The 25523-nt window shown below is 40.1% G+C and overlaps 1 protein-coding gene across 2 annotated transcripts in view; it reads right to left on the bottom strand.

The window, feature by feature from the left end:
* Positions 1–25523, bottom strand: part of CSMD1 (CUB and Sushi multiple domains 1) — a 1787407-nt gene that overhangs the window by 340282 nt on the left and 1421602 nt on the right. For both annotated transcript variants that reach the window (XM_053598050.1, XM_053598051.1), the window contains exons 13-18: positions 20469–20651; positions 18918–19244; positions 16893–17087; positions 8762–8900; positions 5384–5571; positions 3714–3902 (exon numbers count right to left, since the gene is read on the bottom strand). In XM_053598050.1, coding sequence (XP_053454025.1) covers positions 3714–3902; positions 5384–5571; positions 8762–8900; positions 16893–17087; positions 18918–19244; positions 20469–20651 — 1221 coding nt within the window. The remainder of the gene's footprint in view (positions 1–3713; positions 3903–5383; positions 5572–8761; positions 8901–16892; positions 17088–18917; positions 19245–20468; positions 20652–25523) is intronic.

Here is a 25523-nt window from a genome sequence, read left to right as displayed (position 1 = left end):
TTTGAGTTCAGTAAGGCACAAGGAAAAATTAAGTATTTATGGGTTAATATTTGGTTATAAGTATTTTTAATATAGAACCTTAAAAATGAGACAAATATTCACAGTATAGGACATTTTCAAGGTTTATAAAATTATAATTAGTCTGGTGGTTGTCATCTTTCTGATACTATCTAAGAGTTATGCATATACATTTCATTTATTTATGCTTTCTGGTTGGATTTTTTAATTATGAGAATGAAATATGGTAATAAAAATCCAAATAATATTAAGGTACACAAGTAGAGCTAACTATTGGAAATCTCACCACCACCTCCCATCCAGCCTATGTCTCTCAAGAGGAAAACATGATAGCTACCGTTTCAGACAGTCATTTTCTGTTGCCCTCCGTGTACATATGTGGTTCCGTGTCTACACACGGCACAGCACGGACACAGCCAGCCCTGTTCTGTCATTTTCTTGTTTTCCTTCCAAAAGGATGCATCACTTTACTTCCTACCCACAGCCTCTCGTGAATGTGCAGCCCCTGATCCCTCAGTGACACAGGATCCTTTTGTTTTGCACACTCCAGGAGGGGGCAGTGTGGTGGTTTATTCACCTTTTCCAGATTCCGAGGCAGGGTGGGAATACGTTTAAACCCTTTTTGGCCTGTGTGCACCTTCTGAGAGTTGCCTGTGTGTGTTTTCTTCTCAGAGCCCTGGGCTCCCACGTGCTGCTGTTTTCTTCCCTCCTCCAGTGGACGATGTGATTATCTAGGGTGCTTATTATGTGGAGGGTGGAATCATGTTCTGTGGTCTCTGCCCTTTGTTTCAACTGCTCACATTTTTTAATAGAGGGATTTTTAATTTGCACAGTAAAATCAATCAATGTTTTCTACTTGTTGTTTATAGATTTCTTTAAAAGGCTTTCCAAGATGTAACAACTAAAATTTCTCAAAAGACAAAATAAAAGGACAAAAACACACAAGTCATACAGGTATAACCTTTATCCTATGACAAAGTGGGCATAGGAAATATGATTTATCAATACCTGTGCTGGGTCATTTGAATACTCATATTGGAGAAAGATAGATATAGACTCTAGATCACTCCATGCCAAAAGGTTTTTTTAGATGGATTGAAATGATACATTAAAATATGTACATATATACTTTTGTAGAACTCTATACCTATAGTCCATGTGGCAGATTCATAAAAGAGAAAAAAAAAAAGCACCAGAAAACTTCCTCCACTTTCTATGATCACCATGAAATATACGAGGAATAAATTGGTAAGGCACAATTTGTCAATCCTCCAACTTCCTACATTCTGTCCTGCTGCAACAGGAACAGTTAGCTCATTTGAGATTGGGAGACAGCAAATGATTTCAACACAACGTAAAAGTCACGTTAGTCCTTATAGCATTTTCCCCCCTAGGTAAATGGAGTTGATGAATTAGGATTATAACAGCAGGAGAGGAAAGATGACTCGGCTCATCTTCTGACTAAAAAGAAGCTCATATGTAAGACCTTTATTAAGAAATGTAGGGAAGCACAATTGCTCCCACCTGTAATCCCAGCACGTTGGGAGGGTGAGGCAGGAGGATTGCTCGAGCCCAGGAATTTGAGGCTGCAGTGAGCTATGACTAATGACACCACTTCACTGCAGCCAGGGTGACTGAATGACACCCTGTCTCAAAAGAAAAGACAAGATGAGGGGAGGGGAGGGGAAGGGAGAGGAGAGGAGGGAAGGGAAGGGAGGGGAGGGGAGGGGAGAGGAGAGGAGAGGAGGGGAGGGAACGGGAGGGGGAGGAGAGGAGAGGAGAGGAGGAAAGGGAAGGGAAGGGAATGGAAGGGAGGGGAGGGGAGGGGAGGGGAGAGGAGGGGAGGGGAAGGGAGAGGAGAGGAGGGAAACGAAGGGAAGGGAGGGGAGGGGAGGGGAATAGAGGAGAGAGGGGAGGAGAGAGGAGGGGAGGGGAGTAGAGGGGAGAGGAGACGAGGGAAGGGAAGGGAGGGGAGGGGAGGAGAGGAGGGGAGAGGAGGGGAGAGGAGGGGAGGGAAGGGAAGGGAGGGGAGGGGAGGGGAGAGGAGGGGAGAGGAGGGGAGGGAAGGTGAGGGAGAGGAGAGGAGAGGAGAGGAGGGAAGGGAAGGGAACGGAAGGGAGGGGAGGGGAGGGGAGAGGAGGGGAGGGGAAGGGAGAGGAGAGGAGGGAAGGGAAGGGAGGAGAGGGGAGAGGAGGGAAACGAAGGGAAGGGAGGGGAGGGGAGGGGAATAGAGGAGAGAGGGGAGGAGAGAGGAGGGGAGGGGAGTAGAGGGGAGAGGGGAGGAGGGAAGGAAGGGAGGGGAGGGGAGGGGAGAGGAGGGGAGGGAAGGGGAGGGGGAGGAGAGGAGAGGAGAGGAGGGAAGGGAAGGGAACGGAAGGGAGGGGAGGGGAGGGGGAGGAGAGGAGAGGAGAGGAGGGAAGGGAAGGCAATGGAAGGGAGGGGAGGGGAGGGGAGGGGGAGGAGAGAAGGGGAGGGAAGGGACGGGAGGGGAGGGGAGGGGAGGGGAGGGGGAGGAGAGGAGAGGGACAAGTAACAGTAAGCACCCCCCTGTGGGGCTGCCTAGCACAGCTGTGGCACATGGTGCATCGCCCCTGCACCTGTACCCTACAGACAAAGACCTCCTTTCCTGCTGGTACTGCTAGAACCCAGCGTCCTCTCTGCTGGTTTTGTGTACTTCTCATACATTCTGAGAGAGCCTTCGCCCACTTGTGAGGTTCCTCTGCATTTTGACGTTGCTCTCCCAAAGTACCAATTTTTGTTTGGGTTAGTACTTTGGTGACCAAGGTCGAAGATTTTGAGTGGTCTATGGCTAAGTAAAATTGTCCATAACCTTAGGTATTTTAAAAACATAATTTTAAAGCAGCCAAGGTACTTAATGAGTGCATATATTGTGTTCGAAAAGAAATGCCTGTTGTCTATAAAAAGTACCGAAAATGCAGACAATATTTATTTCTTCATTTTGTTTTTCCATAGGAAAAAAAAATGCTACAGTGGGCTCATATTCGTCTACAAAGACAAAAGGCCTCATGTTTTTTGCAGATGATCACAAGTAGCATATTTGTGACAGCTACATTTTAACACAGCTGCCTATATCCTGCGGAGTATAAAGTTGAGCAATGGAGTATCACACAATAACCAAGGAGGCTGTCTGTTCGGGCAATTTCCAAGAGCAGATCAGTGCAAGGCAAGAGGAGAGGCTGTTATCACAAAAAGCCACTGCTACTCTCCTGAGAGCTCATGGTCTCAGGATAGACGCCCCTACGAGACAGCTCTCCTAGAGGTCAGAGAGAACGAAGGCAAGTGTTAGACCAAATGAAAGATCTGACTTGGGTCAGAGGAAACTGGGTCTGACAACCAAGGCTGCGTGTGGCTGCTAAGTTGTCTCACATGCTTGTTCAATAAATGCCCTGATTATAAGCTATATGTAAAACAAAGCTCTGTCAGTTTCATTGTTTGGGGAAAGAGTGAAGTATATTTAATTCTTTATTTCTAAGCAGGTTTTTCTGCCCAGTAAGGAAAATTTGGTAGGTAAACTTCCAGTGTCAACAGCAATGATATTTTTAATGCTTTTCAAAGAGAACCGACACTTCATTCATTCTGTCTCACCCCTGACACACAGGAGCCTTGCACACTCCAGGTGTTTCCTCTGGGTCTCTGTGTCCTCATGGGGTTCTGTCAGAGCAAGCTCCACCTACCGTCACAGCTGGGCAGGGCGTGGTTCCACTGATGGTTTCGCTCACAGAGCAGGGGCTCGTTGTCACTCAGGGTATACCCTGGCTCACAGCTGAACGTCACTGTGGACCTGATACCAAAATTGCTGCCGTGGCGATGGCCGTTCACGGGGATACCTGGGTCAAGGCAGGAGTCAGATTCCAGAGTCACACCTAGAGGCACAGAGAAAAGGCTTCACAGGGGGCCCTTGCTGGTTTCATGAAAAGAAAAAGCATCCATGCCTTAAGCCATGAAATATTCCGGCCATGGTCATACTCAGAAAACTATGCAAGTGAACCCCAAAATCCATTAATGTAAAAACCAATGCACATTCATTTTCAAATTAGATTAATATTGTTACAGGATTTACCAGATGACATCTAAATAGTGCGCCCTTGAGTAATCCACTGATAACTCAGAAATTTACTTTTCTTCTTGGAAATCAATGAACTGTACTGGATAAAGTCCATGTTCTGCCTGCTTTATAGCTTATATGTCATGTTTGAGTTAGACTTTGCTACCTAAACTTTAACTTTCCCAAATATGCTTGCACACACCACAGCACAGACCATACACATGTAACACAACTCAAAAGTGTGCTAGACTTGGGTTTCTAAACTGCATTCCATAAATCTATATCATTTTCCAATTTAATGTAAATCGGCCACGTTCAAGATGGTTACATTTATTCTATGCTAAGAAATGTAAAAAAAAAAGTGCTATCTACAGTTATCTAAGGGATTATGATTGCGCTGACTTTCTTGTTTTTTTTTTATTTATTTTTTTTATTAAATCATAACTGTATACATTGATATGATCATGGGGCATCACACACTCGCTTCATAAACCATTTGACACATTTTTATCACAGTGGTTAACATAGCCTTTCCGGCGTTATCTCAGTTACTGTGCCAAAACATTTACATTCTACATTTACCAAGTTTCGCAAATACCCCTGTAAGATGCACCACAGGTGTGATCACACCTGCACTGACTTTCTTTTCTCTGTCTCTCACATCAAAATTTTTCCTTCATTCTAAAATAATACGTATTTTTAAAGGTAAGGAAAAGACGAGAACAGGGGAAGAGGATACTACTGCAATAGTTACATAGGCAAAGAAACAAACACAAAAGACCTGTTGCTGTATCGTATTTTCTCAGTGAGGCTCAGACCATTATAATAATCATTTGTACTAGGAATACAAAATCTTATAATATGTGCAGTGCACAGAATGTTTAGCCTCCAAAAGCAATCTTTGAAATATTGCTTCTGGTTGTGACATTTATTTTACCAAAGTCTGAATGATGTAACTTATGATGATAGCTCTCCTTAGTGCGTCACATATGAAAGACAAAAGAGGGGGTGACTTTTTAAATAAAAAGTGGCAATACTGTGCACAGAGGGAAGTAAAACTCAGTGGGAAGCCCCAGGGGGAGGGGGTTGGAGGACAGGGGCCACCACCTACCCAGTACAATGAACACTCTCCGGGAGACGGGCACCCTCCTAGCCCTGACTTAAGCATTACGGCAGTGATCTGTGTAACCAAAGACATTTGTACCCCTTTAATATTTTGAATTAAAAAAATAAGGTATCTATTTAAATTCAGCTGTGCACGCCGAGTGGCGGGGGTGGGGGCTGAAGAAGCAAGCTTACTCTCGTAATGGATGAGGAAACCAACGTTGGAGCGGCTGTTGTCCGTGGTGAACAGCAGGTCCATGAAGTTCCCAGTGCTGATGAGGAACTGGGGGGCCTGCGTGCCATGGTACTCCCCAATCAGCGGGGACGAGCTGGCCGGCCCATCTCTGACCTCCAGAGTGTCATAGTTGACTTCAGTCTGAAATCTGCAAATAGGTGTGTGAAATCAGAAAACCTCTTCAGAGCCACGTTAGCTCACAGGCCTGCTCAAGATATCGTCACACGTTAGCTGGAAACCCACTTAGATCAATGTAACTAAGATATTTAAAGTTACACATATACGGTTTTTTCTTTTTTTTTTTTTAATTAAATCATGGCTGTGTACAATAACGCAATCATGATGTACAATGTGCTGGTTTTATATACAGTTTGAAATATTTGCATCGAACTGGTTAACATAGCCTTCATATATCTTTTTAAATTGGGAGTCCATATCATATGTAAGACTAGCATATTTTACTTATTTATTTATTTTTTTCTCTGGAAGAATCAGCATGTCCTAAACCCCTTCATCTTATATCTCCTATCCTGCCTTGTAATAACACAGATACCAGAGGGGAAAATTAATCAGCCTAAAACCAAGATCCTGTAAACTATATTAGTGGGCTTTTAAAAATAAATAATCATCAATTAGTGAATAATCCATTAGAATATATTTTCAAACTCTTTCCCATCATTCTTTATTTAACACGATTATGGGCATCTTAAAGGAAGTGTCCTGTAGCGACATTATCTGTCAAACAAGGAATGTAATTCAAAATATGGGACTATGCTTTAAATACCTTTCACGGAAAAAACAAAAACAAAAACTTCCATGCCCTTTAAAATTGCATTAACTATTTCAGGGCACTAGAATAACCCTGAGTATATTGCTACCTCAGCAACCAAATGATTCTTTAACAACTTGAAAAAGTTAGGACAGTTTCCAAGAGTGCTCAACTTCCAGAAAATCTGGCCTGAGATTATATTTATATAAAGTTTCAGCCACTTGGGTACCCTATGATGCAATGAAGGTTCCATTCCAGGCACTGAGATAATTTCCTAAATGGGCCCCATCTTGTCCTCAAAGAGCTAACCTGGTTTCCAGCATCTGACTTTGCTCTCAGGGAGCAGTTTTAGCCTCATAAGCCTCTGACTCACTCAGTAGCTCTGAGCCTCTGCCATTACCCCCCATGCTCTGCCCTGGATATTGCTGATAAAGAGGAAGGCAGCTCTGGGGAGAGGAACCCATCTCAATTTCATGGCACGTGGCAACAGAAAAGGGTAAGGGTGTTGAAAGAAAAGGGCTCTGCTCTGTTCAAAGTCACGTGCATTCCTCCCAGTGTAAAGGCACAGTAATGAGATGCTCTTGCAACCCTGAAACCTCTTCTCCCACAAAGAGGAATTCAGACAATTTGCACATCACATGGCTGGCCCCAAATGAGGCCAGAGGCTGGTGAGACTGTGATCAGAGCGCCCCAGCTTTGTCTGTCCCTTTTCTAAAACTTTCTCTGGCCTCTGTGGTTTCTCAGTTCTTCTGAGTACAAATTCAAGAAATCTAGCTAAAGCTAAACAGAAAAGTAGTTTCATCTGGTCTGTTCACCCAAAGTATTCATGTCCTCTTTCTTTAGAGACAGCAGGGGCCTAGAGAGAGCACATCTCACAGCTGGAGGAGTTCCAGGAAACAGAAACATCTGCAGGCTCCTCATTGCTATGCAACCCAGCGCAGGCTGCAGGACGGTACCACAGTGTGGGGCTTGAGACTCTCGCACAAATGATTCCTTTATGAGGGTGTCAGCCCAGGATGGACGCACAAACTAGCATGGAGCACGCTCTAAGGGAGGGGCGTTTATCTAGGGCAGGACGTCCAACCTTTCTCTTTTCTGCCCCACATTGGCCCAAGAAAAATAAGGGTTGTCTTGGGCCAGACGTTAAATAAACAAAGACCAGAAAGCTGATGAGCAAAGAAAAGATTCATGCATACTTTTTACATTCCTCAAATAATCTGCATGCAGCCTGTAGGTCATAGGTTGGACACCCCTGATCTAGGATAAGGATCAGACCTGTATGAAAATATCAGAGATAGGAGGTACTCCCACAAAGAATTTAGCAAAACATGACACTGAAAAAAAAAGTATTGAAAAGATAAGACTGGGAAAAATTAAATAATCAATTAAACTTCATTTCAGGCAACTGAAAATGAAATGCTAATATATTATGCCAAATGAGAATGAAAAACCACTATTTTTACAAAATGACATAAATTTGATACACGCTGGGAATCTAGGTGTGCTTCATTCAGCCCCTTCTCCTAGTGCCAAAAAGCATAAAAATTAATAGGAAACTATTTCTAATTTACTAAATATTTGTAAATTTTATTATTTTTTTCAAGTGATTAAGATTCTATACAGTAATTGACTCTTCCATACAGTGGGTCTGGAAGCCAAATTTGTTCTCATCTTCTGAGCATAGCTAAGTGATCATATGAAAAATAATTTTAAATAAAAATAATCACTAAAAGATAACACAACTCCTGGTAGAAATCTTTCTTGCATTGACATTATAATTGATTGTAGTAAAATTACTGGAAAATAAAATGAACATCGTGTCCATCTCTCCTGGGACAATATAATACCCTAGGTATCGAAATACAGGATTCACTCTAGCCAAGGTCATTGTTACAGAAAGCCCAGTGTGACTCAGAGATTAACAGTCAAGTATTAAACAAAGATGTTTCCCTAACATTATAAGCACAGGGTTCATGGCAATACGTTTTTACTTTTTAAACAGAAGTTTGATTTCAATTTTGCAACAAATGGGAAGGCATTTTATCATGCAGAATTCAACAGCAGACATATTTTTAAAAGTCATCAAATAGGTTATCAAATCGCTAAGCCAAATCACACTCCAGTGATGATATCACCCATAGGTAATTAATAAATTATTAACTGTTCTTCTCTGAGGCCTCCAAGAGCCATCCCACAGTGGGGGTTGTGGGAGGGGTGGTTTTCCTGATGCTAAAGAAGATCCCCAAGGGCCACAGGGACTGGGAGCCGATTCCTTGTACAGTCATACACCTAAGCAGAATTGGTTCTATTGCAGTCCAAATTGCGGAGCCAGACCCCAGGGTCAGACCCGGACAGTGGCCCACCAGGACCAGCCCCTTCCACCGTGGTCTGCACACCTGCGGTTTAACTGTATGTATCAAGTTTTGATACCTATTTCTCGTTAAGTGAGTTCCTTTAGAGGGACAGACAGAGAGTGGTCATCTTTTTAAGTTTTAAGCTAAATTTTCTAAAAACATGGAACAGGCATAAGTTATTAGGTCCAAATAAAGAACATCTTTTTTCTTCTTACCTATCAAAAGTTATTTTAATAGAATGGCCTGGTTTTGCTTCAATTATCCATTCACAATTTAAAGAATCTTTATAATATCCCGGCCATCCAGGAGGCAAAATGACACCACTGGAAGCTGTCAGGTGTCCACCACAGGGAGCTGAAAGAAGAAACACGGTATTTATTAAGTGGAATTAAATGTAGAATTAAATACTAAAACAGTACCTTGATAAAAGCAAGGATCTGTATTCAGGGGTCTGATATTTTCAAGTACTAAAGCAAAACTAATTACCAAGTAAACTATAAGTTTATTAAAACCAGGGTCTGTATATCCCATTTCTGGTGATTTATTATTAATTGGAAGCTAAGTTCTTCTCCTGTACTCATGGTGGGGTGAAAGGATGGAGTGCAAGTGAGTTCTCCATGCTAGATTAACGATCTCAAGTAATTGTCACAGCAACCTGTGAGGTACAGACCGATATTATCCATATTTCACACGCATTTGGAATTCAACAAATACATATCGATCAACAAATTTAAAGCAACTCACATCTAAACATTGAAATACTCTGGAGGTGTGTGCCTGTGGGTCTGTGTATGTGTTTATTTATGTCGAGTCTTGTGTATTTTGTTAAAATAATTAGCCATGGACAACATATTAAATTATCGGTGTTAGAAAAACACAATAGCGGCTTGGCACCTGTAGCTCAGTGGCTAGGGCCCCAGCCACATACACCGGAGCTGGTGGGTTTGAACACAGCCCAGGCCTGCCAAACAACAATGGCAACTACAACCAAAAAATAGCCAGGTGTTGTGGCGGGCACCTGCGGTCCCAGCTACATGGGAGGCTGAGGCAAGAGAATCGCTTAAGCTGAAGAGTTTGAGATTGCTATGAGCTGTGACACCACAGCACTCCCAGGATGACAGAGTGAGACACTGTCTCAAAAATAAATAAATAAATAAAATGATCTACCTTAAAAAAAAAAGAAAGAAAGAAAAACACAATAGCATTTTCACCCAAATTCCATAAGCGTAGAATTAGATGGCACCAATTCGTTCAAAGCATTGTGTGACTGTGATCCACCACCACAAAGAAAGGAGGCAATTTGAAAAGGGGTGTGTCATGTGGTCATTTATGTGCCATATCAGGGAATTTTAAATAGCATATAGATATTTCATTAAGATCAATTAAGAACATGTTTCTGCCTGGCCACATGCTCTATCCAGATTTCTGTGTATCCAGTCTCAAAATTCTTTGCCATTGGTAATTCTCTTTGCAAATTTATAGATATCAAATGTACTATGGGAAAATGTGTACTTTGGAAAAATATTCCTTTCATTGAAAACCCTGGATGTAGCCTGGGCACCTATTGCTCAGTGGTTAGAGTGCCAGCCTCGTGCACCAGGGACAGCGGGTTTGAACCTGGCCAGAGCCTGCAAGACAAAAAAAAAAAAAAAAATTCTGTATGCACTACAATGCTAAGAAAGTTTATACCATTTTATCCAGGTTTTTATGCAAGAAAAATACTTGAATTCATGAAATATATAGATTTAGTTATAGCAGCTTCATTTAGAATAAATAGATAATAAAGAAAAAAGAAATGTAAAAAAATGATAAAGTGGTATGACCAAAGTATATTTGGCATAATGTTTGGAAATTTTGTTGGTATAAGAAAATATTCACAGTAGACTATTAAAAATTTGAAAAGTAGGATACAAAATTGTCCACAGAGTATAGCCTAAATTTAATTAAAGAAATACTGTATTCAGACAAAAGATAAATGGAAACTTAAAAATATATCAGTGATCGTTAACTCTGTGTTATTGTGTTAATGTGGACCACATTTTTAATGTAGTTCTTTTTTGGCCAAATAAACTATAAAAGTTATTTCTGTAACTATTCATTCTTTTTTTTTTTAAAGATAGAGTCTCACTTTATCACCCTTGGTAGAGTCCCGTGACATCACAGCTCACAGCCACCTCCAACTCTTGGGCTTAGGCAATTCTCTTGCCTCAGCCTCCTGAGTAGCTGGGACTACAGGTGCCCACCACAACGCCCGGCTATTTTTTTGTTGCAGTTTGGCCAGGGCTGGGTTTGAACCCGCCACCCTTGGTATATGGGGCCGGCACCCTATTCACAGGCACCACCCACTATTCATTATTTCTATAGTTAGAAAATGTAATATGAAATCAGAGTAATTCTTATAAATTTGAATTTTTAAGAACACTTGATTTTATGTAATGATAATGTTAAAAATAACCCATGTTTACTAATATTATAATTTTTATAGTTAAATCTCTAAATTCTTATTTGTAGCCTGGGAAATCATGCATGCACATGTAAAAATATTAAATGTATATAGAATTTAATTTTTATGTTTTTAGATAATACAGCAAGCCCTTTTAAAAATGTAAGGTAATCAGAATTACATACATTAATTTTACTTCCGTCACGTTTAACTGACTATACACCACATGAAGAGGACAAAGAGCAAATGCAGAATTTAAAAAATTCTATGCTCCATGAGAGATTTCTAAATCTGCATGACGTATTATTTCCTGTCCTATTTCCCACATAAATACAAAGCCAAAAAGATTCATTTTAATTTTTTTAATTCTGTGTTTATGCATTTCTTGAAATATGCCTGTTGGCACACTTTACTATTAATTATTTTCCTTTTATTCTCTTTTGCACATCACAGTATAATTTGCAGTATCCTTTAGAACTTGTATTGCTTTATCTGGGTGAAATAGACATTTTAATCTTTCTATTGTAGATGAATAAAATTAACACTGAAATATTAAACGATGACCCCCAAGCTTGACCGCTTGATGTCATTGGCTTAGATTTGGTCATACCACGGTCATAACAGCTCTACACTTTCAGCACCGTTAATAGGGGAGGTGTATTTCTCACACAAGCTACAAATCTGAGGCTCAGAGACGCAGCTCATTCCTTCACGTTGGTGGCAGCAAATGGAGAAGGATCTTGGCAGGCAGCTAAAGGTGCTGAAGTGTTCACAGCACCTCCACATACCCCTAATTGGCCAGAAGCCTTCACAAAATCCCATTAAACCCTGAGAAGAGTCTGGGGGAGAAGAAACATTCTGCTTGTAGAGATCAAGAATGTTTGATGATCTGGTTTGGAGAACACTCAGGGATCTATTTTTTTTTTATAAGTCTTTTGTACATAGATCATAAATACATTTATGCCATTTTCAGTGGGTTGATTATTTGTACAAATTGGAGTACTTTCATCATACTAATCAACATAGCTTTCACCTCATTTACCCAATTATAGCATTAGGACATTTGCAGAATACTTCATGAGGAAGACACCCCGGGCAATTGACGCAACATCAAAAATACATTACTGGGATCTGATCAAATTAAAAACCTTCTGCACTGCCAAGAACACATTAAGTAAAGCAAATAGACAGCCCTCAGAACGGGAGAGTATTTTTGCAAGTTATATTTCTGACAAAGGTCTAATAACCAGAATCCACAGAGAACTCAAACTTATTACTAAGAGAAAAACAAGTGATCCCATTTCATTGTGGGCAAGAGACATGAAGAGAAGCTTCTCTGAAGAAGACACTCAGGGATCTAAATGTAGACCTGCTATTTGATCCTGCAATTCCTCTTCTAGGTGTACATCCAAAGGACCAAAAGTCATTTGACAATAAAGATATTTGCACCAGATTGTTCATTGCAGCTCAATTCATAATTGCCGAGTCATGGAAGAAGCCCAAGTGCCCATCAACCCATGAATGGATTAATAAATTGTGGTATATGTATAACATGGAATACTATGCAGCATTAAAAAATGGAGACTTTACCTTTTTTTATGTTTACATGGATGGAGCTGGAAAACATTCTTCTTAGTAAAGTATCTTAGGAATGGAAAAAAATATATCCAGTGTACTCAGTACTACTGTGAAACCAATTTATAATCACTCACACTTGCATATGAAAAATGAAACACAACTTTAGACCAGGATGAAGGAGGGAAGGGGAGAGAGAGAAAGGGCGGGAATGGGTTGACGGAGGGTTAGTAGGGGGACCACACCTATGGAGCACATTGCAAGAACAAGTTGGATCTATCAGGTGTGGAACACAAATGTCTTAATGCTGTAATTGGGTAAATGAGGTGAAAGCTATGTTGATTTGTAGGATGTAAGCACTCCAATTTGTACAAATAATCAACACATCGATCATTTATTTATGATCTATGTACAAATGACTTAAAAAAAAAAAGAGTACGTCCGCGTTCACACAGCTGATAACAAGAAAGCAGCTGCGTCAATTAGCTCTTTAGTATGCAAATTCTCCTTTGATTTTTTTGATGATTCAAATTACAGCGGTCAATTCTCTGATATTGTATTTCTAAAATAAATCCTTTCTGATTATATAAATATGGTTTTTCTATAGCTTTTTATCTAATCTGATTATTTGATTTGGGGTTACATTGAAGCTGAATTTATCAAATGTTACGTAGGAAGGCCCTGCATCTTTTCCATTATCTGTGCTACTGTTCACAACACTAAAATTGTCTGTATTTGAAAGACAGATAACTCGCTGAAGTATTTCCAGTGTTCTTGTGTCTTTTCAATGTTCAACCTTTAGTCTTTTTGCAAATATTTTCTGTGGTACTCATTTTACTTGATCCACACTGGATATTTTGTATTTTGTTAGAAAATCACCAATTTCCGACAGACTTTAATGATTTGTTGTTATGAAGTTGAGGATGTGTTAACATGCAGTTATTTTCCTCCATAATAACATGTTTTGAAGGCTGTCCCAGGCAAAACAGAGGGAGAGAGAAAACTTTTGCTCAGAGGCTGCATGATTTATACTCCAGATATGTCTGGAATCTAGTAAATTATGCCAGAAAAGATAAATAAATTAAAAAAAGTTTTATTGTGAGGCTTGTAGTATTCATGTAATGTTAATTATATTATTATTTTTATTATTATTATTAATAATGATCATTTCTCTTTATAGTCCCAAATATCTGGAACTTTTTTATTAGTTTCCATCACCAGATTCATAATTGGTTCTAACATTTGATTTTTATTAATATAATGTCCTAATTTATTTTTCTTTTTTCTACTTATTCAATTATTAGAAATTTTTCTTTATTCTAATTATTCTTAGTATTATTCTTAGGTTCATATATATATATATATATTTTTTTTTTTTTTTTTTCTGTAGAGACAGTCTCACTTTATCGCCCTCAGTAGAGTGCTGTCATGTCACAGCTCACAGCAACCTCCAACTTCTGGCCTTATGCAATTCTCTTGCCTCAGCCTCCTAAGTAGGTTGGACCACAGGCACCGGCCATAATGCCTGGATAATTTTTGTTGCACTTCGACTGGGTTTGAACTTGCCACCCTTGGTATATGGGGCCAGCACCCTACCCACTGACTCACAGGCGTCTCCCAGGTTCATATATATATATTTTAGGTTTTGACCAGAGCTGGGTTTGAACCCCCCACCTCCAGCATATGGGGCCGGAGCCCTATCCCTTTGAGCCACAGGTGCCACCAGGTTCTTATATTTTTGATCTTTTTGTTTTACATTAATGGTCTTTAAGATATATATTTTGCTCATAGCGGAAGTTAGGCTGTACAGTATCATTTTTTGATAGAAAGTGTTCTCTTTCTCAGGGTTTCTAAATACTGTGGAGGTTAAGATTTTAGTTTCTCTTTAATATGCAGTTATAGTGAACTTTCTGATTTATAGAGATTTGCTTGTGGTTCTATTTTTATTATATACTTATATTTATACATTAATTAGAATTTTACAGAACATGTGGCCTATACCTATTTTAATTTACTAAGTACACTTTATGATTAATTATATAATTGATTTAAAAAATCTGTGATGAAAACAATAAACATGATCATTCTATGAGGAACGCGAGATTCTTTATATGCCTCTCAAATCAGTTTTAGTTTGTATTAGTCACTGTTTCATTGACATCTGATTTTTTTTCCTTCTAGATGTATTTACTTCTGAAGGTCAGATTTCTTATCTTTTCTTTTTGGATTTATTCAGAAGAGGCATTGATCAGCGATCTATCTAGCCATATCATCAGAGTATCCATCTTTACTGACACTCAGCTGAACTTAGTGATTGAATTTCTCAGTACAGGTTAAGCTTTCAAAATCATTCCCCACAAACTATTCCTTTCTGTTAAGTTTTCCTCTGTTAACACCCTAAAGGATAAAACCCCACCTATTTATTAACATTTTAAAAAACATAAAACAAAGAACTATACATTTAAAATGTGTGATAAAAATAGATAGCAATGAAAAAATCTACAATTGTTTTCTTGCTCTTCAATTGATCAATTTTCAACCCAGGCATGGAGCTCAGAGTCCGCCAGATCATTTTTACAATTTATAAAATCATGAAAACTAGAACGCCTTTCTGAGCATCACCACACAAAACAACGAGTAGGACCTGATTAGAAATATCTCCTTCATGCGCTAGTGAGTAACTGTGGAGGTGGGGAGGGGGTCCTGGAGCATGGGGGCCAATGTGGGTGGCATAGCTGTGCCCCTCCAGGCTGCTGTTTGTCCCTGAGTAGTTTGACATCTCTGCATGTACCTTCTGGCTCTGCTTAGACAACCTGGAGATCACGGGTTTGGCATTATCATGTCAAGTTATACTAGATAGGGCAGTGATCCTCAACACAGGTTACAACTGACACATATTTCTTTTCTATGTACATATGAAAAATAAATAAATGTTGACTGAAGATAGCTAGGAAAATAAAAATAAACCAAGAGAGGGAAAAACACCACTAACCATGATTCACATTTTGCTATGTAGCTTTCTTTTCAGTTTAACTTATCATCATGAGTGATGTATATATTTGTATGTTTTCACAAATGACACACTGCTTAGACATGTGTTTGTACCATCTGGTTGTTCACATGACATTGGTTTTGGGTCTCCGTGCTTCTATAATCTGTTAACAATGCACATGATCCTGGTGCAGAATACATTATGATTCCTCTAAGCAATCTTCTATTGTTTGAAATTTAGGTGTTTCCAACTCTTCATCATTACGAATAGTCCTACAAAATGTATTCTTGAACAAACACCATTTCATAGTTGCTTGAATATTTCCTTTGATATTGATCCAGGACTGTGATTTATGGTTCAAAGGCGAAAGCATTTCAGACTCTTATCATGAGTGTTCACCATGATGCTGTGATTTGAAATCCTCAATAGCATGACCATGAAATACCAATTTTTCTATAACCTTTTCAATAATATAGCTTATTAACATGTTTAAATCTTTGCCAGTCACACAGAGAAAAATGGTATTTTAGTTCTATATTTAAATATGTATTTCTTTGATATCATGAGAAGTAAGTTAAAAAATTCTTCTTACATCACTGTGCCTGTACTGCTCTGATAGGAAATGTGAATATATAATCTAAGTAAACATTTTTAAAATGATTAATAATGAGAGGCTCAATATTTTTCCCTATGTCTTTTTTTCCATGTTTTTAATCAGATAAGTAACCAGAATAGAAATATCAAGAAGAAAATTGGGAAGTATTTATGTCATCTACAGTAAGAGAAACAAAACAGTTAACTAAATCCACATTTTTATGGGATGACTGTGTCTCTTCCTCCCAACCCAAATTCATATGGTGTGGCCCCAATTGTCAGAACAGCAGATTGCAATTAAATATGGGAATAGGGTCACTGCAGCTGTAGTTTAGAAGATATGGTCTTATTTGAATGGAGAGACTCCTAAACAAACACAACTGTGTCCTCATAAAAAGGGAAATTGAGACGGGGGCAGACACACCCAGGGAGAATGACGTGTGAGTAAAGGCCGAGACTAGGGTGATTCTCCCACAAGCCATGGAATGCCAAAGTTGCTGCCCATGCCACCGGCCAGAGGAGGGGTCTGGGGCAGTTCCTCCCTCGCAGCCCTCAGAAGGGACCCACCCTGGTGACACCTTGGCCTCAAACTTCCAGCCTCCAGAACTGTGGGACTGTACATTTCTGTTGTTTAAAGCACCATTGGTTGTCCTTTGTTAGGGCAGCCCTAGCATACTAATACTGTCTGAGGATAGTTGTGTGATTTCAGAGGAGAAGAACCACCAGGTGACAGGGGCTGCACCTTCACAGCGGGGGACAGTGGAGCTCCAAACCACATTCCCATCCTGCAAAATGCAGGTGATTGACTCCGATCCCTGGGTCTTGACAAAGCCATCGTCACAGTGGAAGGACACAGAGCTCCCCAGTAGAAACCGATCACCAAAGCGCCGTCCATTGACAGGGATGCCAGGATCATGGCATTCATTTTGGCCAAATGCTGAAAAGGAAAAAAAATAAATATAAATACTTGAACACCAATTATACATATTTGTAAAGAAGAAAATAAAACACAACTTATAAAGGCAATTATTGTCTCAAATTTCAGTTATATGCTTTGTAGATAAATACAGTAATAAATGGAATATTAGAATAAATAATTAATAATAATCAACAATAATTAATAAATATTAGAATCTACTGAAAAACTGAGAAAGAGAAAGAACAAATGGATAAATAGCTATAACTATCACATATACAGCATTTTAGATATAAGAATCATTCATATGTGCTTAGAAAAGAAGAAAGGGGATACAGTGGGTGGTGGATTGTGGATATATATAATCCAGTATAAACCTGGGTTAGAATCCTGTGCTTGTCATCTGACACAGATGACTCTAATGGCCTAAGCTCAGCTATCTTTCTTTAAAAATTGAAGAATGAGTCTATACCCCAGAAACTAAATGAAATAATTACTGTCAAATTCTAAATACAGCTCCTAAGAGAAGTGAACAGTCAATAAATGATACTCATGTTAACACTACTGTCTCATTTTTTTCCTTCCACAATGCATTTAAGTAAATGTTTCTATAGGAAATACACAAGTGTTGGCATTCTAATCCTGATCTTCATGTGAAATGACACAATCCTTTTAACTACAGTATTTGTCACATGGAGGATGAATGAGTGGATGGAAGAATTCATGGATTCAGGATGGATAGAAGGAAGGATAGACGGAAGGATGGATGGATGAATAGATGGAAAGATAGATGGATGGATGGAAGGATGGGTGGATGGATGGAAAGAAGGATGGGTGAATGGATGGAAGGATGGGTGGATGGATGGAAAGATAGATGGATGGAAGGATGGGTGGATGGATGGAAAGAAGGGTGGGTGAATGGATAGAAGGATGGGTGGATGGAAGGATGGAGAAATGGATGGCAAGATAGATGGATGGATGGAAGGGTGGGTAGATGGATGGAAAGAAGGGTTGGTGAATGGATAGAAGGATGGGTGGATGGATGGAAGGATGGAGAAATGGATGGCAAGATAGATGGATGGATGGAAGGATGGATGAATGGATGGAAAGATAGATGGATGGATGGAAGGATGGGTAGAGATGGAAAGAAGGATGGGTGAATGAATGGAAGGATGGGTGAATGGATGGAAGGATGGTGGATGGATGGAAGTATGGTGGACAGACAGAGGGATGGAAGGATGGTGGAGGGATGGAAGGATGTTGGATGGATGGAAGGATGGTGGGTAGATGGAAGGGTGGTGGATGGATGGAAGAATGGATGAATGGATAGAAAGATAGATGGATGGATGGGTGAATGAATGGAAGGATGAGTGGATGGATGGAAGGATGGATGAATGAATGGAAAGATAGATGGATGGATGGAAGGATGGTGGATGGATGGAGGATGGGTGGATGGATGGAAGGATGGAAGAATAAATAGACTGATGGAAGAATGAAAGGAGGAAAGGATGGATGGAAGGATTGTTAGATAGATGGAAGGATGAGAGGAATTATGGATTGTTGGATAGAGGAATGGATGGCTTGTTGGATAGATGGAACAAGGGATGGAAGAATAGATGGATGGATAGCTGGACGAACAGATGGAAAGCCAGAGAGATGAGATGTGAGACATGCAGATCCTTATTATACCAGTGACCAAGACACTAATCTAACTAGAATACTCTTTTTGCTTATCAGTATAATGCTGTATAATTTTGCTACTCTCATCTCAGTGATGATTATAACCTATTTGCAGTTGAGGCCTGTAGTAGAATGAGAACGTGGGTGTGGCACTCCTGCAGGCACACTCACTGGTGTAGGTGATGTTGAACCCCCTGCCGGTGGTGGAATGATCAGACTGAAACTCCAGGCGAACCACATGCCCGCTGCTCGCCAGCTGGGAAGGCACTTCGTTGCCGGAAAAGGTACCCAGGACTGTTATGTCGGAAATCCCATCATCTTTGACCGCCAGAAAGTCAAATTGAGGCTCCACGTCAAAATCGTTAAAGATGAGGTGAATTCTGCTCCCCGGCTCAGATATAATCAGCCACACACAGTTCATGTTGTTACCATATTCCTCTGGGTAATTGGGTGACAGGATAATGCCAGACGCAGCCGTGAAGTTGAAGAAACATGAAACTGGGAAGACACAATGTTTTCAAACAATTTCGCACAGATCCAAAGAACCTCCACACAAGACTGATTGCCAAGAACTCGGGAAGGCAACACACACCTGCAAATACCTACGATGATCTACATATTTTAAAATTAGTGATTCTGGACCATAATGTTTACTCTCTCCCCCAAATTGTAAGTATAATATTTTATTATCTTACAGAGCACAAGCAGAACCTACGTGTAATGAAGCACAGGCTTGGTTCAGAAATGATCCTTTCAAGTGGACTGAAAATGAGTGCAAATATTATAATTTCTAGTTACAACTTTCTGCCTCCAGAAGAGTAAATATTAATATGAAAAGGTACATGTCTGTGTTGTGGGAACCATTCAGTCTGCTCTTGCATGATAACTTTTTAATTTACATTTTGTATTTTCCTTTAAGTGCATTTTCCAAATTATTTAAATTTTGTATTAGTTACAGGATAAAGATATGTATAGGTGTGTGTGTGTGCGTGTGTTATATATATATCACTTGGGAAAAGTCAGACCGTTGGGTAATATCAAAATCTCTTGGAAAATTTAATTCTAAGGATGTGTACTTAAAATCATAAAGACAGATATAGATATATATTCTTTCCTGGAGGGAGCAACTGTTGAATTTATCTTCAGGGTGTGGTTTTGATTATTATTCCACATAATTTCATATCTACTTTCCAGCCATGGTTATATTTATTTTAAAATACAGAATACTGCTTTAAAATTGGCCATGAAGTCCTTCCTACCTCTATAACACTATTCTTAGAAGGAAGCAGGAAGCTCTTCAGCTGAATTCCAGATTGATCTCACGCCCCTGCCCACGCTGGTGGACAACTTGTGTTCAAGTGTCACACAACACTGTTAAATCACAAAACCCCACACTGCTGTACTGATGTCTGACACCGTCAGTACAGCAATGTGCTTTTGAGGGAAATCACGGTATCATTATGACCTTTGTAGTCAAAAATATTCAACTACATTTTATCTAGCAAGTGTAATAAGATTGTCAAGTAATGTTAATGAAGTGAAGAAAGCAGGGACACTGCTATTTGAGAGTCCCCTTGCATGCTCTGCTGAAAGCAGCACTGCTGAGCTACCCCCAAAGCCGCCCTTCCTAAAAAGACACGCTGTGTCCTTCCCTTTTTCTCCCCTTGCAAAGCAGCGGCAGGACAGGATGGGGTCAGCCGAGGCAGGACGTTCCATACTCACAAACACAGCTGGGCTTGTTGCCAGACCACTGATTGTTCTGCTGACAGGTGATGACTCTCTCCCCCACCAGCTCAAAGGCTGCCTGGCACTCAAAGGTGAGCGTGTCCCCGTGGAGAAAACTGCTACCTGTCCGCTTCCCGTAGGCGGGGACCCCTGGATCCCCACATCCACCCTTTTCAATTTCTGAAAATTGCAAAAACAATGAACGATTTTTAAGTCCACAATTTGGAAAATTAACAAGTGGTTCTTCAGCTGGTCTAAACATCATTTTTACACATAGTTCCAAAGGGATACTCAGTTCAGCAAACATGTAATTACAAAAGCTGGAAAAAAATGTCATTTCCATGCTGGAGAAGGAATTTAAGTCTTTCAGTGATGCATGTGGATACGCCGACATGCTCGCAATGCAAACGTAGATGCTTCTCCTCGGCACTTCCAGCCTCGTATCTACAATTGTCACCACTAAAATGTAAACACTACTTCGTTCTAATCTATGTGCTTTTTGACTATAAACAACACAAATAATGTTCTTGATTCCCCACTGAATGTTTAAATCAATATAGTCTACTTGAATATTCTTTACCTTAAATGAACGTTGAAACTTATTAAGGAAACAGAATAAATCAGTTTGTCCTATGGATGGAAAGACAATATGCAGCATTAAACTCCTTTTCCTTAAATCCTTGTCCTGCTAAAACATGCACACAGTCCACCAAAACTGTGTTCTGAACTCGGGTCTGTCTCAGATGTTAATTATCCAACGACTAACTACTTCAGATATGTATTCATTCAAAAAATGTTGAGAGCCTTATGATAAAAGGATTTCTTTCCTTCTGGGTAGATGCCCAGTAATGGGATTGCAGGATCAAATGGGAGGTCTAGCTTGAGTGCTTTGAGGTTTCTCCATACAACCTTCCAGAAAGGTTGTACTAGTTTGCAGTCCCACCAGCAGTGTAAAAGTGTTCCCTTCTCTCCACATCCACGCCAGCATCTGCAGTTTTGAGATTTTCAATTTACAATCGCCAAAATGTGGAAACAGCCTAAATGCCCACCAACCCAGGAATGGATTAACAAGCTGTGGTATATGTATACCATGGAATACTATTCAGCCATTAAAAAAAATGGAGACTTTACATCCTTCGTATTAACCTGGATGGAAGTGGAAGACATTATTCTTAGTAAAGCATCACAAGAATGGAGAAGCATGAATCCTATGTACTCAATCTTGATATGAGGACAATTAGTGACAATTAAGGTCATGGGGGGGAAGCAGAAAGAGGGATGGAGGGAGGGGGGTGGGGCCTTAGTGTGTGTCACACTTTATGGGGGCAAGACATGATTGCAAGAGGGACTTTACCTAACAATTGTAATCAGTGTAACTGGCTTATTGTACCCTCAATGAATCCCCAACAATAAAAAAAAAAAAAAAAAAAATGTTGAGAGCCATGCTGTGTCAGGTCCTCTGAGAGGAAAGGCGGTCACTGGGGTCACTGGGGGACAAGGTCCTTGTGCTCATGGGCAGAGGTGGCCAAGAGGGGAGGCCACTGCTGGGCTTCCTGTTTGCACGGCTTTCAGATGAGACCTGGCCTCCTCCCACCTCAGGTCTGAAAGATCTGCTGCGGCTGGAACAGAGGGAGGTTACAGGCACTCCCTCGGCCCGTCACCGCTGCCTGACCCCTTCCTTCCTCACGTACCTTATTCTTCCTGCTGTTTTGTCAGGAGCAGAAAAGACTTTTCCTCTAATTTTCATTGGATGGCACCCTATTTTTTTTTCACAGATTCATAAAAATTCTCTTTAGTATGTGCTTTTATACTGAGTGATTTTGGTGAAAAATACACCACTGTAATCTTGTGGTTGTGTTGTAATTAAGGGCACAGAATGCCCCAATGTCTATAATAAGCTTCCCCAAAATTCAATCTGTGTCTTCAACCTGCCTGAAGCAATGTGGCCATTTCCCTCCACTCATCCTACTTTGCCTTGCATTTCTTAAAGACTGGAGAAACATTTGATATTGTCTGTAGGGATTTTTCGAGTTCTAAAATAAGGAAAATACTGGAGCCACTTTAAATATAACAATCTGCTCTGCTAAAGGCTCTTCAGCTCCAAGTTTGGCACCAATCAGCCCTAAAATCCTAAACAATGTATTTAATCTTATTGATAAACAAAAAGGAGTAGGTTAGACAATTGTCAATACCCCTCCCACTTAATATTTTTTGTGACATCCTGAAATCTTAGATTTACAAATGATCAGCAGATATCTGAGCCCTCAAAATAAGCTTTCCTATGATTCATACATTTTTCTAAAAATATTGTTTTGGGACCATCTGAAGAGCTTACAGAGTCCAGTTATGAATAGTATCACCTGTTCCTCTTTTCCCCAAGAAACACCTCACAAAATCCCTGCATGGTTCTGGCCATTCCCCAGTCTTCCATGTTGGCCCCTGGGTCAGGCTCTCCACCTGCCCTCCTCTGTCCTCACGGCTGCCCTTGGTGGCATGTCACAACTCCTCATGCTGTGTTCCATGCTGCAGCTGAACCCATCTTCCTAAACCTGCAGTCCAAGAATGACGTTCCTGTGCTGACCATCTTTGCTCTTCATCCGGATTTCATCACATGATTCACGAGGGCATCCTGAGCTGAGCACAAGCCAGGCTGCCCTGTCTTTAGCCCCTGAGCTAAAGGTCGTCCCTCTTCTTCCTCACATCGGCCTGAGGATCTTGCCCAGCCCCCACCTTAGTCTCACGAATCCTGTGCATGGTGGACATTCTGACTTAGATCACAGCTGCTCTGGGAAGGTCAATGTCCCCCGGGACTCTAGCTCTACTCTCTTCTCCACTGCTTGGTGCTACATCACTGTGCTATATTTATTTTCCAGGCCTTCCTGGCACCTCCAGGAGACTGTATCTTGGTGGCTGTTAATTCTGAAGCCCCTATTCAAGGGGTCAACACATAATAGATGCTCTTCAAAATTATTATTTTCATTAGACTTGTAATTTAAGGATTTTTTATGATTCACGTTTACTTGTTTATTTATATTTTAATCAGCAAACACAGATCGGAGACATCATCATGTATAACCTGTTATTTTGAAATACGGGCACATGGGGGTGAGGCCACATTGGGTTCATTCACACGTGCAGGACCTCACACACTGGTCATTTCAAAAAAATTAGATTAGTGTACCAGTTAGATTAGTGTACAGAGAACACTTAACATATACTCTCTGGGAAATTTTCAAGAATACAATACAGTATCATTAACTAGAGTTATCATGTTGTAAGGTAGATCACTAGCACTTCCTTCTACATAAGTAAAATTTTGAATCCTTTGACAGATGTCTTTCCACTCTGACTTACTCCATTTTCGAAATTGTTTTTGATGAATGCTTTTGAGCTTTGTAATTACACATGCATTTATAATCACATTGGCTACCTGCTGTACTTCTGATGCATTTATTCATTCATGAAGTGTTTCTTCAAACCCTCCCTGACTTAGACTTTAGTGTGGGGTGGAGGGTTTAAAAAAGTGTACCTTTTAATACCTGAAAAGGCAAAACAATTTTGTGTTTCACACTTTATGGGGGCAAGACATGATTGCAAGAGGGACTTTACCTAACAATTGCAATCAGTGTAACCTGGCTTATTGTACCCTCAATGAATCCCCAACAATAAAAAAAAAATAAATAAAATAAAATAGCAATGATTTTAATTGATATTAAATAGCAATGATTTTGATATACTCTAGAGTATTTTATAAAGCTTAATCTATTTTATCCCTGACCCAGACTGAAATCTAGACAAATTGAAAAATATACAAATAATATATAGAAAATAAAAATACCGTTTACTTATAAAGTGCATCTATTTTGTTTGGAACTACATCCCCAAGGTTTTTTTTTTTTTTTTTTTTTGCAGTTTTTGACCGGGGTTGGATTTGAACCCACCACCCCTGGCATATGGGGCCATCACCCTAATCCTTTGAGCCACAAGTGCTGCCCTTCATCCCCAAGTTTTTGTGAGGGTAGTTAGATTTTTAAAATTTCCAAAGAAATTTTGGGGTTGGACATAATATTCAATTCTTCACTAAAAATGATTGCTAGCAGCACCAACATTTTATACTCATCAACTCCTTTTAAAAATAAATGTTCTTTAGATAAGTGTGGCCTTCTAAAATAAATAACAGAGGACCAAGTACTACTAAAGAAGGGGTAGCACCTGTGGCTCAATGGAGCAGGGCGCCGGCCCCATATGCTGGAGGTGGCAGGTTCAAATGCAGCCCCTGCCAAAAACTGCAAAAAAAAAAAAAAGAAGAAGAAATAAAGAAAAGAAACAGAGAAAAAGCTATTCTGATGGTTGAAATCAATTAGTGTGGAATTGCGATGAATTTCAAAACATCTAACTTCTACGTAAAAGTGCACGTGGTATACACTGGAATTTCAAAAAGGGCTAAGACGAAATTGTGCTCTCGGAAACCACTAGCATGTGTGTTTGGTTTCCTTGGTGGAGTTGAGCGTGAGGCTGTATAGAAACATGCCCAGAGCAGTCACCTGCTCCTGCCGAATCTGCCTCAGCCCACATTGTCTGCTGATGTGTTTGCAGTGCTGACAGCAGGCCTGGGGGACTGGAGCTGTGCAAACTTGCTTGGTCTACCCTGTGTCCTCTGTTCTCTGCAATCTGTCTCCACAGTAAACGAGAAATCCACACACGGCTTTATCGGGTTCTTTCTCTTTCATTCCTAAAGTACTTTGGAAAGCCTTTTGGATAATAGTGTTACCCCTAAATTGTATTATACTCACTCAGTTTCTCCAAGTCTCAGTAGACAATTTTTGGCCTGTCTAAGGTAATATCCCAGCACCTCAATGAGAATGACCGACGAGTAGCTTTAAAATCCTACTGAGTTCTGCTCTCATCGATATGCTCGTCTCACCAAACCTATTCTGGTGAGTCACAGTATTTCTGTTTGACATGTGACATACATGAGGTGGCTGCAAGTTTTGTCACCTAGATTTTTTTTAAGTTATCACAAAATTGGTATATTTTACTGATCCTTTTAGA

The sequence above is a fragment of the Nycticebus coucang genome, chromosome 7 (genome assembly GCF_027406575.1).
Source record: "Nycticebus coucang isolate mNycCou1 chromosome 7, mNycCou1.pri, whole genome shotgun sequence".
In the NCBI taxonomy this organism is placed as follows: Eukaryota; Metazoa; Chordata; class Mammalia; order Primates; family Lorisidae; genus Nycticebus; species Nycticebus coucang.
Note: the sequence above shows the minus strand (reverse complement) of the source record. Positions and strands in the feature narration are given on the sequence as shown.